The 20,062-nt window shown below is 42.1% G+C and overlaps 2 protein-coding genes across 2 annotated transcripts in view; both read right to left on the bottom strand.

Annotated features, from left to right (window-relative positions):
• Positions 1–4,268: 4,268 nt before the first annotated feature.
• The window catches only part of PSME4 (proteasome activator subunit 4), a 134,637-nt gene continuing 118,843 nt past the window's right edge, over positions 4,269–20,062 (bottom strand). The window contains exon 48 of the mRNA XM_058428429.1: positions 4,269–4,902. The gene's annotated coding sequence lies outside the window, so the exon portion shown is untranslated. The remainder of the gene's footprint in view (positions 4,903–20,062) is intronic.
• Positions 10,696–18,379, bottom strand: GPR75 (G protein-coupled receptor 75). The gene is made up of 2 exons (XM_032177004.2): positions 18,226–18,379; positions 10,696–13,557 (listed from the first exon to the last, which is right to left on the bottom strand). Exon 2 carries the CDS (start codon positions 13,446–13,448, stop codon positions 11,826–11,828), a length of 1,623 nt encoding a protein of 540 aa, XP_032032895.1. The 5' UTR covers positions 13,449–13,557; positions 18,226–18,379; the 3' UTR covers positions 10,696–11,825.

Below are 20,062 nucleotides of genomic sequence, written 5' to 3'. Positions count from 1 at the left end.
GGAGGAGAGGGGAGGGGAGGGGAGGGGAGGAGAGGACTCTAAGAAGTAAGTGAAGGATGGTAGACACTTTTGTCCTGAAGGCGTTTGCCAACCTTAGAGAAATTGTGCTTCAGTTTAGATGACTGAAGCTTCTTAAAAGGAAACCCACTTTCCTTAAAACTAAGACTCCAAAGTGCTACATCCTCAAGGTAATGGTAAAGAAGAAATAAATCCATCCCACTCCACTCTACCACATGTCCGGGGAACCTCAAGAAAAATTGTCCTCGATATAAACAGAGAAACGGAAAAAATTATCTCTTAGAGGTTATAATTGCAAACTTAGTGCCTTATAGATAGTAACCAATATACCCACATCACCTAAGTAGTTCAAAAAAACTTCAAGCTCAGCTTAAAGTGGTCCTGAACTGGTAATACATTTAGGCACCTAGAAGAAGCAAATGCAAGTTCTTTCTGGAGGAATGTCCCTTCACCTAAGGCAGTGCTATCAACCGGGGTGAAAATTTTCACCAAAAAATTTCAAGGAAAATTAGCAACTGACAGTAAAAGTAAATACAGAATGAAGGAAACAAGGCACAATGAAGGAGTATCAGCAAAAATAATTGACAAAAGACCTATTTTTTGAAAATCAAATATTATAATAGGATTATCAGTCATTTTACAAAACGATCCTTACACTAATTGAGAAATAAATGATGCATTTTTTTCTCTTCTCTTTTTCTTTTTTTTTTTTTTTGAGATGGAGCTTTGCTCTTGTTATCCAGGCTGGAGTGCAATGGCGCAATCTCGGCTCACCGCAACCTCCGCCTCTGGGGTTCAAGTGATTCTCCTGCCTCAGCCTCCCGAGTAGCTGGGATTACAGGCATGCGCCACCATGCCTGGCTAATTTAGCATTTTTAGTAAAGATGGGGTTTCACCATGTTAGTCAGCCTTGGCTTCCCAAAGTGTCGGGATTACAGGTGCGAGCCACTGCACCTGGCCAACAGGTTTTTTTTTAACATTAGAAAATTTCTCAAAATGAAAAATAGAGTAATTATAATTAAAGTTGATAATTTGATAATCAATTTTAACAGAATAGATTCAGAAGAAGAGAGAATTAATGAACTAGAAGATAGGGTGGACGAAGTTATTCAAACTACAACAAAGAAAGCAAGAGATGTACTGGGCATGGTGGCTCACGCCTGTAATCCCAGCACTTTGGGAGGCCAAGGTGGGCAGATCACAAAATCAGGAGATCAAGACCATCCTGGCTAACACAGTGAATCCCCGTCTCTACTAAAAATACAAAAAATTAGCTGGGCGTGGTGGCGGGCGCCTGTAGACACAGCTACTCAGGAGGCTGAGGCAGGAGAATGGCGTGAACCTGGGAGGTGGAGCTTGCAGTGAGTTGAAATAGCACCACTGCACTCCAGCCTGGGTGACAGAGTGAGACTCCACGAAAAAAAAAAAAAAAAAAAAGCAAGAGATGAAAAAAATGAAAGGCAGGTTAAGGAGAGGGTAGAGAGAATGGGACAGAAGCAATATTTGAAGAGATTAATGGCTGAGAATTGTCCACAGTTGATGAAAGACACCAAGCCATAAATTTGAGAAGTCCAACAAATCCCAAGATAAATTTAAAAATACACATCTATTAAAACTGCAGAACACCAAAGACATAAATATAATAAAAGCAGCCAGGAGGTGGGATATAGAATAGGGTAGGGAGAATATATTCAAATAAGCAGCGTGCAGTCAAACAGCTAATTTTTTTTTTTTTTTTGAGACAAAGTCTCACTCTATCACCCAGGCTGGGGTGCAGTGGCACGATCTCGGCTCACTGCAACCTCTGCCTCCTGGGTTCAAGCAATTCTCCTGCCTCTGCCTCCTAAGTAGCTGGGATTACAGGCACCTTTTTTTTGTTGTTTTGTTTTGTTTTGTTTTTTACAAAGCACTAACCAAGAAGCAGGGAATACACTACTACACTAAAAGATAAAATACAAAGTCTTTACTCAGAAAAAAATTCTTGTAAGAATGAAGGCAATGGGAGGTTGAGGCTGCAGTGAGCTGTGATTGCACCCCTGCAGTCCAGGGTGCCACAGTGAGACCCTGTCTCAAAAAAAAAAAAAAGTAAAGAATGATGGCAAAATAAAAATGTTTCCAGAAAACAAACAGAGATCATTCACTAACAGAAAAGAAACATTACAGGAAATTCTAAATCATACATTAAGACAGAAGGAAACGGAACCAAATGAAAGGTCTGAGATGCAAGAAGGAATAGTGAGGAAGAAACATGATAAGCCAGGCACTTTGGCTAATGCCTATAATCCCAGCAGTTTGGGAGGCCGAGTTGGGAGGACTGCTTGAGCCTAGGAGTTTGAGATCAGCCCGGGCAACATAGAGAAACTATGTGTCTACAAAGATTAGCCAGGCATGGTGGCATACTCCTGTCGTCCCTGCTACTCAGGAGGGAGGATCACTTGAGCCCAGGAGGTGGAGGCTGCAGTGAGCCAAGACTGTGCCACAGCACCCCAGTTTGGTGACAGAGCAAGACCTTATCTCTTTGAAAAGAAGAAAGAAAGAGAGGAAGGAAGGAAGGAAGGAAGGAAGGAAGGAAGGAAGGAAGGAAGGAAGGGAGGAGGGAAGAAAGAGAGGGAGATAAATAAGCTAGATGGGGGTCGTGGAAGTCAGAAGTCAGAATCCACTAAGGAGTATGTAATAACTTACCTGCTGAATCAAAAAAATTGATTAAAAATTTATTTAAAAATTTTAAGGGCCGAGCATAATGGCTCATGGCTGTAATCTCTGCACTTTGTGAGGCCAAGATGGGATTGCTTGAGACCAGGAGTTTGAGACGAACCTGAGCAACACAGGGAGACACCATCTCTACAAAAAAAAAAAAAAAAAAAAAAAAAATTAGCCAAGGCATGGTGGGGCGTGCCTATAGTCCCAGCTACTTGGGAGGCTGAGGCAGGAAAATCGCTTCAGCCCAGGAGGATGAGGCTGCACTGAGCCATCATCGTGCCACTGCACTCCAACCTGGGCGACAGAGTGACCTGTCTAAAAAAAAATAAAATTTTAAGAAATGTGATAATATATGGTAAATATCAATGAATAGGCCAAGTGTGGTGGCTCACACATATAATCCCAGCACTTTGGGAGGCTGAGGTGGGAGGACCACTTGAGCCCAGGAATTTGAGACCAGCCTGGGCAACATGGTGAAACCTTGCCTCTACAAAAACGAAAACAAAAATAACAAAAATTTGCTGGACATGGTGGCCTGTGCTGGTAGTTCCAGCTACTCAGGAGCCTGCGGTGGGAGCATCGCTTAATTCGGGGAGGTGGAGGTGGACGTTGCAGTGAGCAGAGATCATGCCACTGTGCTCCAGAGTGAGACTCTGTCTCAAAAAAAAAAAAAAAAAAAAGAATATTGACCACATTATAATTGTGATGTCTTGTCAGGTTCAAAATAAAAACAGATGAGAATTCAAAATGGCAAAAATAACAAAAGTTGAATGGAGCTAAATAGAGCTTAAATTGTGTGTAGCATTGTTAGTTTATTACACTGGGACTCAGCATTTCTATTTCATTGAGTGTTTTCTTTTGGTCTATTAATCAGTTTTCTTTATTTCTGCTAACATGTAAAAGAAAGCTTATTTGCTGTGAGTATATAAAATTATGTATGTACACCTCAATATTAATTCTATTTTCTAATTATATATTTGTGAACTGTTCTATGTTCTTACTATTCTTGTCTTCTTGGTCCATCCTAGACTTAGTGGGGTATTAAAATCTCCAACTTTGTTCATGTTTCTGTACATTTCTTCTTGTATTCTAACAGATTTTGCTTTGTGCACTTTGTTGTTTTTGACAAATCTGGTTTTATTAAGCCTCTGCTCTCAATCTTGCAATGATTTTCCATTATATGTGGAATAAAAATCTAAAACACTTGTCAAGTCCTACAAAGAGCCTATATGATCTGGTTCCTGGCTACCTCATTTCCTGCCATTCTCTTGGCCAATTTTTTTTTTTTTTTTTTTTTTTGAGACAGAGTCTCACTGTCGCCCCGGCTGGAGTGCAGTGGCATGATCTTGGCTCACTGCCATCTTTACCTCCCGGGTTCAAGCGACTCTCCTGCCTCAGCCTCCCAAGGAGCTGGGACTACAAGTGTACGCCTCGACGCCTGGCTAATTTGTGTATTTTCAGTAGAGACGGGGTTTCGTCATGTTGGCCAGGTTGGTCTTAAACTCCTGACCTCAAGTGAGGCCTGCCTTGGCCTCCCAAAGTCCTGGGATTACAGGTATGAGCCACTGCCCCCCACCTCCGATTTTCTTAAACATGCCAAACATATGCCTGTTTTGGGCCTTTAGTAGCTACTCCTGGAGCCTGGAAAGCTTTTGTCCCAACTATTTTCCTGGCTCAATCCCTAAGACTTCATTCAAGATGCTGCTCAAATATCTCCTAAGAAGGACTAACTCTAGTCTCCCTGTGTCAAAATCACACCCCCACCACCCCCCATACTTTCTTTGCTTTTACTATTTTATCGTCTTCATACAACGTATCACTACTGCAGTCCCCCCTTGTCCTTGGTTTCAGTTTCCTGTGGTATATTTTGAAAGACACCACATTCACGTAACTTTTATTACAATATTATTCATTATTGTTCATCTCTTACCGTGCCTTACAAATTAGGGTTTATCACAGGTATGTGCGTAAAGGAAAAAACATGGAATATATGAGGTTTGGCGCTACACAGGGTTTCAGGTATCCACTGGGGGTCTTGGAACATATTCCCCATGGATTACTGTGGGATCCCGTGCTTGAAAATGACATATTTGTCATCTTCAGTATAATGTGTTACGGGGGTAGAAACTTCATTGTTGTGTTCCCCAATGTATCTCAAGCTGGTACACAGTATTCAACAAATACCTGCCGAATGAATGAAACGTATTGCTTTATTATTTGGTTGTTCCTCTTATCAATATTAGTTATCTTTTAGAATGTGGTGTTGCTTTCAATTCTACTTTGATATTAATATTGTCACCATCATTTTTTGTTCACGAAGGCTTGTCTACTTTTGCCTGTATCTTAACTTTTACTCTCAGTTTGTGTTTCTCTATTCCAAGCAGCAAATGTTGCATATATTTTCATGTTGTTTTTATTTATTTATTTTTGAGACGAAGTCTCGCTCTGTCACCAAGGCTGGAGGGCAGTGGCGTGATCTCAGCTCACTGCAACCTCCGCCTCCCAGGTTCAAGCAATTCTTCTGCTTCAGCTTCCTGAGTAGCTGGGATTACAGGCCCTGCCACCATGCCCAGCTAATTTTTTTATTTGTGGTAGAGATGGGGTTTCACCATATTGGCAGACTGGTCTTGAACTCCTGACCTCAAATGATCTGCTCACCTCGGCCTCCCAAACTGCTGGGATTACAGGTGCGAGCCACTGCGCCTGGCCTTCATGTTGTTTTTTAATTCAAAGATTTGTCTTTTATATATGATATTAAGCATTTCCATTTATCCAGTTATTTCTGTAATCCTACATTATGTTTTATAAATTTTGTTTTCTTAGTATTTCATTCCCTCTGCTATTTGATAAAACTTACTTTCTCAGACTACATGATATGCTAGCAAAGGGATAGGACATGGGAAGTGGAGGACATTATAAAATACCAATCACAGCTTCTTGACCAATGGAAGCAAGCAAAGTCTGTACTAATCCCCATTTCTTCTTTATCCTGGTGTGTGTGTGTGTGTCTATGAAACATTTTCAACCAATTTCTTCTTTTTACTGTTTTCCCTTGATGATTAAATTTGTTGGTGGTAAATTTTATAATTTAGTCCTTAGTTTACAGAATATCACGTTGAGATTTTTGACTGAACTAGAAGAATAATGAACATCACTGAGAAACCCAGAGATTGATCAGACTTAGCATCTTCCCTCTAGAGGAGAGTATGCATTTTTTATTTTGTTTTGTTTTGTGACAGGATCTCACTCTGCAAGCTGGATTGCACTGGCGTGATCTTGACTCACTGCAGCCTAGGCCTCCTGGACTCACTCAGGCGATCCTCCACCTCAGCCTCCCCAGTAGCTGGGACTACAGGTACCTGCCACCATGCCCAGGTAACTTTTCTGTAGAAACGGGGTTTTGTCATGTTGCCCAGGTGGGTCTCAAACTCCTGGGCTCAAGCAATCCTCCCACTTCAGCCTCCTAAAGTGTTGAGATTACAGACGTGAGCCGCAGCACCTAGCAAAGTATATATTTTTGTTTAAATGAGAGAAGCTGCATTATTTCAAGGGGAGAATGGTGGTATGGCTACTGCTGTTGTTTGGAAGTATGGCTAGAGGTATGTATAAAAAATGTTGACTACTGGCCGGGCGCAGTGGCTCACGCCTGTAATCACAGCACTTTGGGAGGCTGAGGCAGGTGGATCACCTGAGGTCAGGAGTTCAAGACCAGCCTGGCCAACATGGTGAAACCCCGTCTCTGCTACAAAAATTAGCTGGGCGTGTTGGCGCATGCCTGTAATCCCAGCTACTCAGGAGGCTGAGGCAGGAGAATCGCTTGAACCCAGGAGGTGGAGGTTGCAGTGAGCTGAGATTGCACCACTACACTCCAGCCTGGGCAACAGAGTGAGAATCCATCTCAAACAAAAACAAAAACAAATGTTGACTACCAAGGTGAACCTCTGTGGACAGAACAGATTAGAACTCTGCATCTCCTTTGAGCATACTTTTGTGTTAGTACACTTTCCAGATTTCCCTGAAGCTGGGGTTCTAGATGCAAACTTAGTTTCTCCATCTAATTGCATGGTGCCAGATTTTTTCTACAGCAGTGTCTTGTTGTTCAGCCACTTGCTTTGTAGGTGTCAAGAGAGTTTTTTTCTGGAAATAGTGGTGGCAGCAACTTCCTCATTGCTGGACAACAACTTTAACAGTGTGTTCTTGAAGCCAAAAGTCCAAGGTAGGCTTCCTGACTTCCTCTCTTCTTGGTTGGAGCTGAAGTAGTAGCATTTCTGGCTGGTCTGGCTGGTCATGTTTATGGTGGAATCCTTCCTGGAGACTCATCATAGAGCCCTATCTAACCATTCTGTAGACACCTAGTTTCCTATATTAAACCCTTTCCTGCTTATGTTAATGTTTTTTGTTTCTTAAATCCAAACCCTGATCGATAAACTAAAAATTCCAAATTTTTCTTTTTCCAGCTAAATTTCATTTAAATCAGTTGTTTAAATGTTCATTTAGCCTCTTTTCACTGAGTAAGAAACTTAGTTTTGTAAATAGTCTTTGGCATTAACTATCCTTGGTTAGTCTGAGCATATATGATACAAAATGTAATGCTTCTATTCCCAGCACTTTGGAAGGCTGAGGTGGGAGGATCGCTTGAGCCCATGAGTTGGAGACCAACCTGGGCAACATACGGAGACCCTGTCTTTACAAAAAAAAAAAAAAATTATATATAGTCAAACAAGTTATTTCATCTCTTAAGGGAAAGATCTGTCTGTCTGTGGTTCAACACATTGTTATCCATTGTGCAAAAATGATCATTGCCATGCTCTGATAGTTTTAAAATGATCAGACAGGAAATTCATTATATTGCAAACTGGTGTTCAGAAATGTTAGGATTTTCAGTATTTTTATTTTCCAAACATTATTTTAAAAGAACATTAAAAGCATTAGAAATACGAATCTTGCCTAATGGTTAACATACGAACAATTATTATAAAATGTTTAAAATACATCACATACTTTGCATCACAGTAAGCATCAAGAGAACTAATTAACATATCCTGATAATCATATTCAACTGAATTCTCATTACTTTTAGTTCTCATTTTAGCCCTTATGAAGAGATAAGTTATATATTTCTACCTCCACCTGTATCATCATGACACCTTTATTATGATAACACAGGTAGAAGTAGACATATATAACTTACGAAGAAACAAGTTATGTCTCTATACATATAGAGATATAGATATGGACGGGGGCTACGAATCGAGCCCACTATATATTTCATGCAATTTATAACAATAATTTCTTTTTTTAACTTTTCTTTTGGAGATAATTTTCTGATGACCATAAAGAGACAATTCCTCATATGCACCTGCTTAGTTTTCTTTGTGCTATAATTTTTACCCCCCAATGATGGGCCTCACGCCAGTCAAATCATCTCAAACTAAAACGTCACACAGAAAATCTGTCATTTTAAATTTTATAAATAGAAATTACTTTTGTGTTAATATTTTATTATATCACATTTGAAATGCCTAGCCAATTTTTGTATTTTTAATAGAGACGAGGTTTTTTGCCTAGCCAAAAAAATAGATATATGCCTTTGAAAATGTGATGCTTGATTAATGTTGTATTCATTATAAAGCTGTTTGGCATACTGGGATAAATACCAGGTTTTGAATTAAGACAAAAATCTAATTCCTAATTTGCCAAAATTCTTTGTATGATCTTGGGAGAGAATATTAGATTTCTTAATTCTTTGTTAAAAAGAGATAATAGGCCGGTGCACTGGCTCATGCCTGTAATCCCAGCACTTAGGTAGGCCTAGGTGGGTGGATCACGAGGTCAGAAGTTTGAGAACAGCCTGGCTAACTTGGTGAAACCTTGTCTCTATTAAAAATACAAAAATTAGCTGGGCATGGTGGTGTGTGCCTGTAGTCCCAGCTACTCGGGAGGCGAATCGCTTGAACCTGGGAGGCAGAGGTTGCAGTGAGCCGAGATTGTGCCACTGCACTCCATCCTGGGCAACAAGCATGAGACTCTGTCTTAAAAAAAAAAAAGGGAAAAAGGGAAGGAGGGAGGGAGAAAGGGAAAGCAGGAGGGAGTAGGTAGGCAAATCAGTCTAAAAGGTGAACTTAAAAACAAAATAATTCGAGGCTGTCCCTGGGTGTGGCAAGAAAAAAATTTAGAAGAAAAAGAAAACAAAATAAAATCTATGCCTATTTAAATCCCAAAAATAGAAATAACTGATCAATACTGAAAGGTAACAGTTGTAAGATAAGGTTGAGCAGAGTTCTAATTGAATATCTATTCTGTCTTCTCCATACCTCTCATGACCCCTGTATTTGGGGACAGCTGAGGGAGGAAACTATAAATTAATTGCCTTTTAGCTGGATGTGGTTTCTCACGCCTGTAATCCTAGCACTTTGGGAGGCCAAGGCAGGTGGATTACTTGAGGCCAAGAATTCAAGATCAGCCTGGCTATCATGGTGAAACCCTGTCTCTACCAAAAATACAAATATTAGCCAGGAGTGGTGGCGGGCACCTGTAATCCCAGCTACTCTGGAGGCTGAGGCAAGACAATCGCTTGAACCCGGGAAGCGGAGGTTGCAGTGAGCTGAGATCATGCCACTGCACTTTAGCCTGCGTGACAGAGTGAGACTCTGTTTCTACCAAAAAAAAAAAAAAAGCCTTTTATGCAAAGGAAAAAAGTACCTTCCAATCTGCAATAACTCTTGAATATAACAATTTAAAAAGATAGGCATTGTATACTGATGCTCATCTTGTGTGTCTAACATTTAAAAACCTAGTGATTTCAAATACTAACTGTATAATGAAAATATTTTTACATAAAAATATGAGTTCACAGTTGTTATGCTAGGAATCGCAGAGCATATCGTAAAATTAGTTTCAGGTATAGAAATACTTAAATCTATTTTTTCTTTCTGCCCATTTCCACTTTAAGATTAATGGGAGAGAAATAAAATGATTAGTTTGAAAACAGATTATCTTGAGAATTTTTCTACCATAGTAATAAATAAAGACAAAAAAGAAGCCATTTCTAAATAGTTACTTGAATACTGTCAGGTGGTTAGTAAACTCTTCTCACACAGAAGGAAAACATAAATCAAAACATTCCCAGTCTCATCTCTACACCTTGTTAAGCAATAATAAATATTGCCCAGTGCATGACAGGAGTCCACACTGTTTTCCACAGAACACCGAGATGATTACAGCAGTGCCTTCTCTCCTGGGAACAGTGCACCTCTACCACAGATGCAGTCCTCTTCACTAGGCTTCTTGAGTAAGATCATTCAGAAACAATTCACTTTTGGGCCAGCAGGGGTGGCTCACGCCTGTAATCCCAGCACTTTGGGAGGCCGAGGTGAGTGGATCACCTGAGGTCAGGAGTTAAGTAAGAGACCAGCCCGGCCAACATGGTGAAACCCTGTCTCTACTAAAAGTACCAAAATGAGCTGGGCGTGGTGGCACATGCCTGTAATCCCAGCTACTCAGGAGGCTGAGGCAGGAGAATCACTTGAGCCCAGGAGGTGTAGGTTGCAGTGAGCAGAGATCATGCCACTGCACTCCAGCCTGGGTGACAGAGCAAGACTCTGTCTCAGGAAAAAAATAAATAAAGAAAGAATTCACTTTTAACAAGCAAAAATATATTTCTTTTCTTTCTTTTCTTTTTTTTATTTTTCTGAGATGACATCTTGCTCTTGTCACCCAGGCTGGAGTGCAATGGCACAATCTCAGCTCACTGCAACCTGTCTCCCAGTTTCAAGCGATTCTCTTGCCTCAACCTCCCGAGTAGCTGGGATTACAGGCGCTTGCGACCACGCCTGGCTAATTTTTGTGTTTTTAGTAGAGACGGGGTTTCATCATGTTGGCCAGGTGGTCTCGAACTCCTGACCTCAGGTGATCCACCCGCCTCAGCCTCCCAAAGTGCTGGGATTACAGGCGTGAGCCACCGCGCCTGGCCCAAATATATTTCCTTTCAAAAGAACTGTAAACCTACTCAACTGACATAAAATATGTCTATAATAAGAAATGGCAATAATCATAATACTATATTCTTAGTTGACTGTCCTATGAAAGAAAAGTACCTAATCCCTGTGTGAGTGTTTTTGGTAAAGACAGAATTTTCTGCCTTAAGAATATATATATTTCTGGCTGAGTGCGGTGGCTCACGCCTGTAATCCCAGCACTTTGGGAGGCCGAGGCAGGCGGATCACCTAAGGTCAGGAGTTGAAGACCAGCCTGACCAACACGGAGAAACTCCGTCTCTACTAAAAATACAAAAATTAGCTGTGCATGGTGGCATTCGCCTGTAATCCCAGCTACTCGGGAGGCTGAGACAGGAGAATGGCTTGAACCCGGGAGGTGGAGATTGCGGTGAGCCGAGGTCATGCCATTGCACTCCAGCCTGGGCAACAAGAGTGAAACTCTATCTGAAAAAAAAAAAAAAAAAAAAAAAAAGAATATATACATTTCCTTTAGAGACAGGGTCTTGCTGTGTTGCTCAGGCTGGACTCATACTCCTGGGCTCAAGTGATCCTCCTGCCTCAGCCTCCCAAGTAGCTAGGACTACAAGTGCACGCCACTGCACCCAGCTAACAATATATTATTTATTCAAATCAACCTGCTACCAACAAGGTGTAGTGTTCCCGATTTCAACACTTCAAAAAATCAAAATTTACTATTCAATTAATAAAAATAACACCTCAGCAAAAATCATATCTTCACAGTCTTTAAAAAATTCCAGTCAATATCTTATTTTGAAGACACATAACACTGACTCAAATCATGATAATCGGTTGACTTTCTACTTTAACACAGTAGCTTCATTCCTGGCATCTATTTAAAGGCTCGGTACAAAAGACTGGGGCAAAGATCAGGGTAAAAAATCTAAAACTTTCACATCAAATCTTAAGATGTCAACAAACTACAAAGCAAATCAACAGATACTGACACATCAGGTGAAAGAAAACAATAACTGCCAACTTTTCAGTTGAATCTTTTAGGTTTTGATCTGCCATTGATCTCAAAGTTAGAATAAAGTCCATTAGTATCAGAAACAAAAACTGTTTACATAAGATCCTGTAGCCTCCATGACTTTAAACGGAGGGGACTGGAATCTGCTTGGCTGAAGTGCTGTCATATTCCTGCATTAAGTCATTAGTGGTGTGATAATGCATGGCAATATATGAATTGGCAAATCCAAAAGAGTTTACTGGCTGTAAGTTACATGGGCTGCTCTCCTCCTGGGAAGGGCTGCTGTTATAGATGCTGTAGTAAGGTTCAATCCGAGTGTTGATGGGGGTTGAGCTGCTCTGACCACAGTGTTGATGTCCAGCAGAGATCTTGGGACTCACCACACTTTCTTTTGAATGACTTGGGCCACAAGCCTGGTCCACAAATTTCTTCTGTGGCTTTGGAGATAACATGTAGGCAGAGTTTGTTTCATGATGGGAGGATTTGTTTCTGTTGACTTCGAGGTTCCCTTTTCCCATGGCTCGAAGTCGAGTCTTTTGTTTGCAGCAGAAAAAACCCAGGCCTATGTATTGGAGGCACCAGAGCACTTTCCTTCTCAGCCCTGCACTGTTCCGAGAATATATAAAAGGGTTTAATCCTGACTTGAAAAATATAAGAGTAAATCCAAACAATTCAAACTGGTAAAGAATGAAGCTCCCATTGCTGGAGAGAATCACCTGTACCAAGGAAATCCCCAGTGGAAGACAGCACACCAGGACTGACAGCACAATGATCACACAGGTGACCACGGCTTTGGAATCCTTGGCAGTGGAGAGGTTGATGGCTGATACCAGCTGGAGTCGGCTTGCTGCAGGGGTGGCCAGTTGGTTGGGACTCTTGGTATATCCACGGGTCTGAACATGCTGCAGTTTGTTGTAATTCTGGTTCCTATACAGAGCCGGCATGGCACACTGGATGGGATCTCCACCTCCCTGCACAGGGACCCCCATGAAAGGCTGTGGTCTGGAAGCATCGACTGTGATTACAGGGGGACACTTTCGGACTTGAGCGTTCTTCCGCAGGGTCTGAGCAATCATGATGTAAGAGACAGAGACCACAGCAACACAGAAGGTGAAGTCGACCACATAGAGAGACAAAATGGCTTTCCCTTTTCCAGCAATCAGACTGGACATGGGAAGACAGAGGTGGGACTTGCTGGTTTTCAAGGTAGCCAAGGTGGCAAGGGTGAAACTGGTGGCCCAGAGAAGCAGGGTGAGGAGTACGGTGCAGGGAAAGGAGGCCGCGCGATTAGGCTGCTTCCCCAGCACCATCCGGAGCCGGTGCAGGGCAATCACTGCCACTGTCTTCAGGGACATGATGATGAAGCCTGAACTGGTGAGATGGAAAGTGAAGCAGAAAGCATCCGGGATACTACTGGCTGAGCTGAAGAATAACACAAAGGTGAACATGGGGGCTGTCACTCCACAAATGAAGAGGTCACAGAAGGACAGGTTCAGGATCATGAAATCAAAGTTGGTTCTGAATTTCCTGAAGGCTGGATCGAAGAAAGACAAGAAGACAATGAAGTTGCCGTAGGAACCCAGGCAGAAGATGACCGCCAGTAGAAAAGTACAGGTCACCAAGGTGGCTGTGTGGATGAGATCCTGAAGACCCTCCTGGAGAGAGGTGCTGTTTCCTTCCTGTGAGTGAGGCACATGGAGCGAGGTGGCATTGGGGACATCCTGAAGGTGGCCTGTTGAGTTCATCTTCAGAGAGAAATGTCTCCTTCTTCTGCTCCCCAAAAATACTCAGTGAGTCAGGGCCTCAGCTCACAGATGAACAATATGTGACAAAAGAGGCCCAAGGCAGATAAGCCTACACACAAAAATGCACACCCAAAAACAGAAAGGGATTAATGTAGAAACAGAAAGGAATTCATACAGTGATCTCATTATTAGTAGTAGTATTAGTACTAGTATCTCTCACCTTGAGAGAAAAATTTATTCATTTATTAGCGATGGGGTCTTGCCATGTTGCCCAGGCTGGACTTGAACTCCTGTGCTCAAGCAGTCCTCCTGGCTTAGCTGCCCAAGTAGCTGGGACTACAGGCATGCACCACCAAACCCAGCTCTCTCTCTCTCTCTTTTTTTTTTTTAACAAAACACTAGAATTTTTCAGCTCTGATTTGGTGCATAGAAAGCATTTCTCCTCACAAAGCCCAACACAGAAAAAGATACAAACAAATACATTCATCCAGCTAATATTTAGTTTTATGACCCAGAGGTTTTCAAACAAGTTTAAGTGTCACCTGAAGAGCATGTTAAAAAGTTTAAGTTATCACTTGGAGAGCAGATTTCTTGGCCTCACCCCTTGTGATTCTGTTTGAGGGGTGTGCAGATGTTACTTTTAGAAACACTTCTGTGTCAGGCACTGAAGATATACAAGAACGTAGTCTCTCCATCAAAGAGATCACAATCTAGTTGGAGATCGATCTAACTATGTAATAATTACAGCCTAATAAGGTTGCAGGGCGCTATGAGAGCATGGAAGGGGGGAACTTACTTCAACTTGGAAAGGGAGCTGGGAAAGGATTAAGGGAGCTTTAGCAAGGAGGGGCCAGCTGGATGAAAGGTCAGGGGTATGGAGTGGGGACAGACAGGCTAAGAGAAGTGGGGCAGGTCTTTGCAGCAGAGGCACTGAGGCAAAAAACTGCATGTGCTTGAAATATAGGCTGGAGGGTATTGTTGATGCATAATGTGGCCCTTCACACAATTCCCATAAATCATTAACAAACCCTGTTTCATTCCCTACGAAGAATCCTTTATTTCCCAGTATTTATAATTTTTCCCCCAGCTTGTAATTTCTTGGCCAATTAACTACATATTCTCCTTTGGAAACAAACCTCGTGTAGGACTACATGTGAGACAGAAAACTGGAAGTAACCAAGGATGTTGGAATTATACTAGAAATTTACAAGGTGCAAAGCACCACATTGTAAAGTCTAAACTGCTATATAAATGTGAGTTACCATTATCCCAACAAGAATATCCTGATGGTGAAGCAGGAGGCATGCACCCATTCCTGCATTCGTTCGCTCAATTTACATTAATTATGTGCATACCATATGCCAGCATTATGCCAGATGCTAGGTGCTAGGTGCTAGGATGAGTAAGGCATAGTCTCTACTTTAAAAGAATAACTTCTTGCTCCTTTTTCCAAACTTTTTTTTTCTATTTTGCAATGAGACTTAATGTGCACTCACACAAATCTACATTGTCCCAAATCCCAAAGTCCTGCATGGCTTGGTGCCCAACCTGCTCCCAACAGATGCTTCTGGTGGGACCGACTAAGCTGTTCCTTGGAGACAGCACTATGTTCTTGACAACCAAAAAGCGTTTGCCTTAATCTTGAATTTTAGTAACAATAAGTGGCACTGGGGAGGTCCAGGGCTGATGTTCAGTGTACTTAACCACCAGCTCAAGCTGGATCCCAGAAGCCTCCAGCTGTTAACCCTTTAGTTGCCGGATCAAGGGGGTACAGCGGAATGAACCAGGTCAGTTAGGGATTACCTGGGGCTCCAATTAGCAGCTATGGACTACCCAATACAGAAGTCTCTCTGCATTTAACAACAGATACAGCCATGCCAGTGACTATCAGACATATACCAGTCCTGGGAAATCCATATAATTGACTGGTGTCCTTCAGCAAGGAAGAAGATAACTTCATCTATATGCTTAACGTTCATATGGTACAGATCAGGACGATACGGTGAATTTGTCCACTGGAAAGTGAGACCAACTTGTCTATACTTTCCTTTTAAATAAAAGTTCCATAAGAGAAGAAAATCCTGAACTTTTGTTTCTTGATGGTTAGAATTTTTTAAAAATAGTACCAGATAGCTCTATTTCCACTTAAAGGCTGTATACTTGTTTCTGAACACTTTTGATACCTATATAGTGAGAAAGACAATTTTTTACTGTTTTTAAAAATTGCTAACGGGAGGATTAGAGCTAATTTATGAAAAGAGAAGTAGAAGAGAAAACAATTTGAGGAGGCAGGAAGAGCAGGGAGGTGATACTGGTGTCTCTAACCCCCTTATTTCCAAGGATTTCCTCTTTGGAAGTACAGAAATGAAGAGGGGTGAAGAGGGATGCAGGAATTTGGCCTGGGGAAATCAGAAGAATGAGGAGTCTGGAATTAGGATGCTAAGAGAAATGAAAAGTAACTAGGTAATAATGAAGTGGGATGATGGAAGTTATGAAGACCTCAGGCTAAGAGATATTTGGAAAAAGGGATTAGGAGAAAAATGAGATGATGAAGCACTAACATTAGTCAAGAATAGGAGGCAGGAGGAAAAAAGGTGATTTGGGGTAGAGAAGAGGCAACTTTCACGTTTTGTACAGTTACATTTTTTCAACAAATTTTAAATTTTTCAATATACATATTTTTAATAGAGATGGAGTCTCACTATGTTGCCCTCGCTGGCCTCCAACCTCTGGGCTCAAGCGATCTGCCTGCTTTGGCCTCCCAAAGTGCTGAGATTACAGGTGTGAGCCACTGTACCCAGCCTTCAATAAATTAAAAAAAATAAGAATTCCAGGTCAGGAAATAACAATAGCAGTATAATTATCAGCATCATTATTAGTATATTAATTTTATCAAGTGCCTATGATGTGCCAGGTACTGTTCTCAATGTTCCACACTATTAGCTCATTGAGTCCTCACAACAGCCCTGAAATACTTGGTATAACATCTCCGTTTTGCAGTTGAGGAAACCAAGTCAAAGAGAGGTTATTTAAAGTGGTGGAATATGGATTTGAATCTAAGCAGTTGCTCTTCCACACTCTTCACCACCATGCTAACCCAAACAACAAAAAAACCTTTTTGGGAAGCATCCCCAGGTCAGAAGTATTAAGTGGTTATTACACACCAGGCACCTATTCTAGAGGCTTTACATAAATTATCAAGCTTTATTTCATTCTCACAATAATCCTATGAATAGTTATTGCAATCCCTTCCCCGCTGAAACTTTCTGGAATCCGAAATTCTAATATACCTATATAGCTATATCTACATCTATGTAGATACAGATAGACACACACACATACACACACACACACACACACACACACACACTCTTCTACGTATCTTTTTGGCAAACTTGATAATTGTAGTTCACATATAAAGTAATCATAAATCACTCCTATTGAGATAATTAGAAAAAAAGGAATCATGGCCTGGGAAGAGAAAAGGGAGAAAAAGCAGAGGACAGACGAAAAGGTTTGCAGAAAAACTTTAGTATAACAGAAATCACGAAAATGGAGGGAAAGTAAACTCAGGTCTTAGTAGTAACTGCTAAGACTTTAAGAAAAAGGAGGCTGTGACCATAATTTAGAATGACATGATGACGGCAGAAAATAAAAGTGGTTTGGGAAGGGGAGTAAATTAATACTGCTTTGCTACTCATAAATATTCAGTAAAGGTTACCCATGTTATTTGCAATGCAAACATACAAGCTACTCGTTGTCTCTGGGACGGAAAATAGGTTATAGAAGAAGATGTGATTAAAGTCATAAAATCAGAAAGATTTTAAGTTGTAACACCAGTCTTAAGCGTGCATATTAGCTGCAGTACGAATGAATTCACATGCATATTCTTACAAATGAGACATCCTGAAGTAACTAGCAAGCAAAGAATATGGATGAAAATTTATTGTATAATTTGAGTGGCAATGATTTTTCATTAAGATGTGTGAACAGCCTCTGATATATCTAGTGTGCTGTTCTAAATTTTTAGTGAACATTCAAACATGTTATAGGGGCTTTTCTAAGTCAACTCACGACCTGAATTCTTCCAACCCCATTCCCCGCGCCCCCCAAAATGTCTTAGGTTAGCATTTTCCGAGCCTAATCCTCACAGAGAGCAAGGTTCTGTATTATTGTGACTCCCATTGTATGTCTATTGATCAGGAAAGCCTCAGGGAGGTTAGATATCTTCCCCAAGGTCAGTAAGAGTCGAGCCAGATTTATCTGATTTTAAAGCCCTTGCTCTTTCTATCCAGTAGAACTAAACTGAACCCGGAGCAGCTAATGGGATGGGAAGACCTGAGTCATTTGATGGGAGGGAGGAAGAGGCCATGGAGCCCCCAGCCTGAGGACAGAGTGGGAAACTGCGGGCAGGGGAGGTCGACCCCCGTGAGGGGCTGGCGGTGGGTAGGGACTTCCCGGAGAAGGGTGAGGTGACGGTAAGGAGGGCCTAGGCCGGGCCAGGTAAGCTTGCAAACGAATCCGCAGAGGGGTGGTGGGTTAGGAGGGCTCAGCCAGGGTAGGGGCGGTGGGTGGGTAGGGGGGTTCCACGGCCGAGCAGAGCCTGGGAACCGGCAGGGACGGGCGAGAAGGCTACCCTGCAGGCCGCACCAGGAAGACAGGTACGCGGAGCCGGGCCTGGCCCAGCGCAGCCGCGCTCCTCGCTATCCCGCCGGCCTCCGGGAGCCGTCTCCTGCATCGTGGAGTCGTCCTCCTCTAGGGGCCCGCGGCCTCTCACCTGCCGGGTGGCCGCAGCGCCGCCCCTCCTCCTCCATCTCGCAGTCCGGACCCCAGCTCCGCCTGCCGCTCTGGATGATGCAGGACTAGAGGCATCATCGCCATCGCCGCCGCCTCCGCGCATCCCGAGAGCCGCGGCAAGACGCGGGCGCAGAGGCGCAGTCACGGAGACGCCGAGGGCACCGCCCCCTCCGCCGGACACCCGGGCCTGGCGCCCCGCACCCTCCGCGCCTCCGTCGCCGGCGTCCTGGGGCCCAGAGCCCGGCTACTCCCGCTGCCCCCCGCACGAGGGGTGCTTGAGCCAGAAGGTTTTTCAGGCTCGCGGTTTTGCTGTTTGGGGAACTCAGGCTCCCTGAAATAGCCAAAACATGAAACGCAGAGCAAGGTGGAGTGGTAAGGAAGGAAGGGAAAGATGGGGTACTGATGGCACGCAAGGACCCAGGGAGGTCTTTGCGGGCCTCCCTAGGCTGCTTACCCTGCCCGCAGCCCACCTCCTCCTCGTTCCCCGCGCTTTTAAGACGTCCTAACTATTTCCTCACTTAGGCTGCGGCTAATATTTTTCCTCATGAATTAAATTGGCGGCGGCTTCCAGTTTGGAACTTTGAGACCTAGAATTTACAAATCAAGTCATTGTAATATAATTTAAATTAAACCTATTTGAACTTACCTAAGCTCTCTTAAGGTATTAGTGAATTCACTGAGGGAACTCAGCAAGGGGACTAATTGGCAGGAAACATGCAAAGTATAAAGAAACTACCCATGCAAATAAAACGACCAAGCCCAGGAATCATGGATATTAATGTATTACTTAATACTATGTTGAATGTAAAAAATCTTGATAAATCATAGTGCAATGTGTTGGCTAATTTTATTAAGCAAAAACACAGAACTAAAACTACCATCCTCTCTCATTCTTCTAGAATTCATACATGTCCAAAATAAGGAACTCCTAAGATAGGTTTTAGTCTGAACAATCAAGTAACATTCCTAAGTATGTCAGCTATTATGGGTACAAAATAAAACCAGTTAAACTCTTCCTCCTTCAGTATCCCAACCTGGCTAACTAGGATCTTACTACTTTTCTAACCTCAGGGGTGCTATTTAGAAACAGAGAATGTTATTTGAATGCCCTTTGCTTCATTCACTCTGGTTACCAGAAAACCAAAGTTGATTCCGTTCAGATGAAATACTTGGACTGTTGCTACTGGATTCTTCATTTTAGCTAACGGTTTATCTTTTTACGACAGAACTAGCAAGTATCAAGTAATTTAATTAATGCAATTTCTTCAGTTCCCTGTGCTTTCATAAAAACAAAACAAAACAAAACAAAAACCCGAAAAAACAAAAAGCAAGAAGGCTGGATAATTTATTATCCAGTCCAGGAGTTGAGTATGCCATCAGAATTCTGTTTAGTAATAACTTCAAGAAAGTTTTCCAGTTCCCACATATTCCACTTCCCAACCACTTGCAATGAAGCAGTTCCAGTATATGTTATCAATAATGGTAACCTTGAGTCCCAGAAACAATCCACAGAAAAATACTCATTAGCATTTGGAGTGGGAATTCTGATCAAAATTATATACCTCTCTATAATAAATTAGCTACTGCATAAATAAATGCTAGTTCATTTCCAGGCATTTGGCTGTATGAATGGAGATTACAATAGGTTTGGGCTGGATTGAGACCATCAGAGTTATACCTACCGGAGAAATGGTCTGAAACTGAAAACAAACAAAAAACCACAAATCATAAAGGATTCTAGAGATCTAGAAGAGGAAATCAGGACTCATCAAAGTTCCAGAACTAGCTGGAACCATTCAACAAGGCTAAAACTAGTA

Source organism: Hylobates moloch, unplaced genomic scaffold (assembly GCF_009828535.3).
Source record: "Hylobates moloch isolate HMO894 unplaced genomic scaffold, HMol_V3 SCAFFOLD_15, whole genome shotgun sequence".
Lineage (NCBI taxonomy): Eukaryota > Metazoa > Chordata > Mammalia > Primates > Hylobatidae > Hylobates > Hylobates moloch.
The sequence above is the reverse complement of the archived record's forward strand: the minus strand, read 5'-3'. Positions and strand labels throughout refer to the sequence as shown.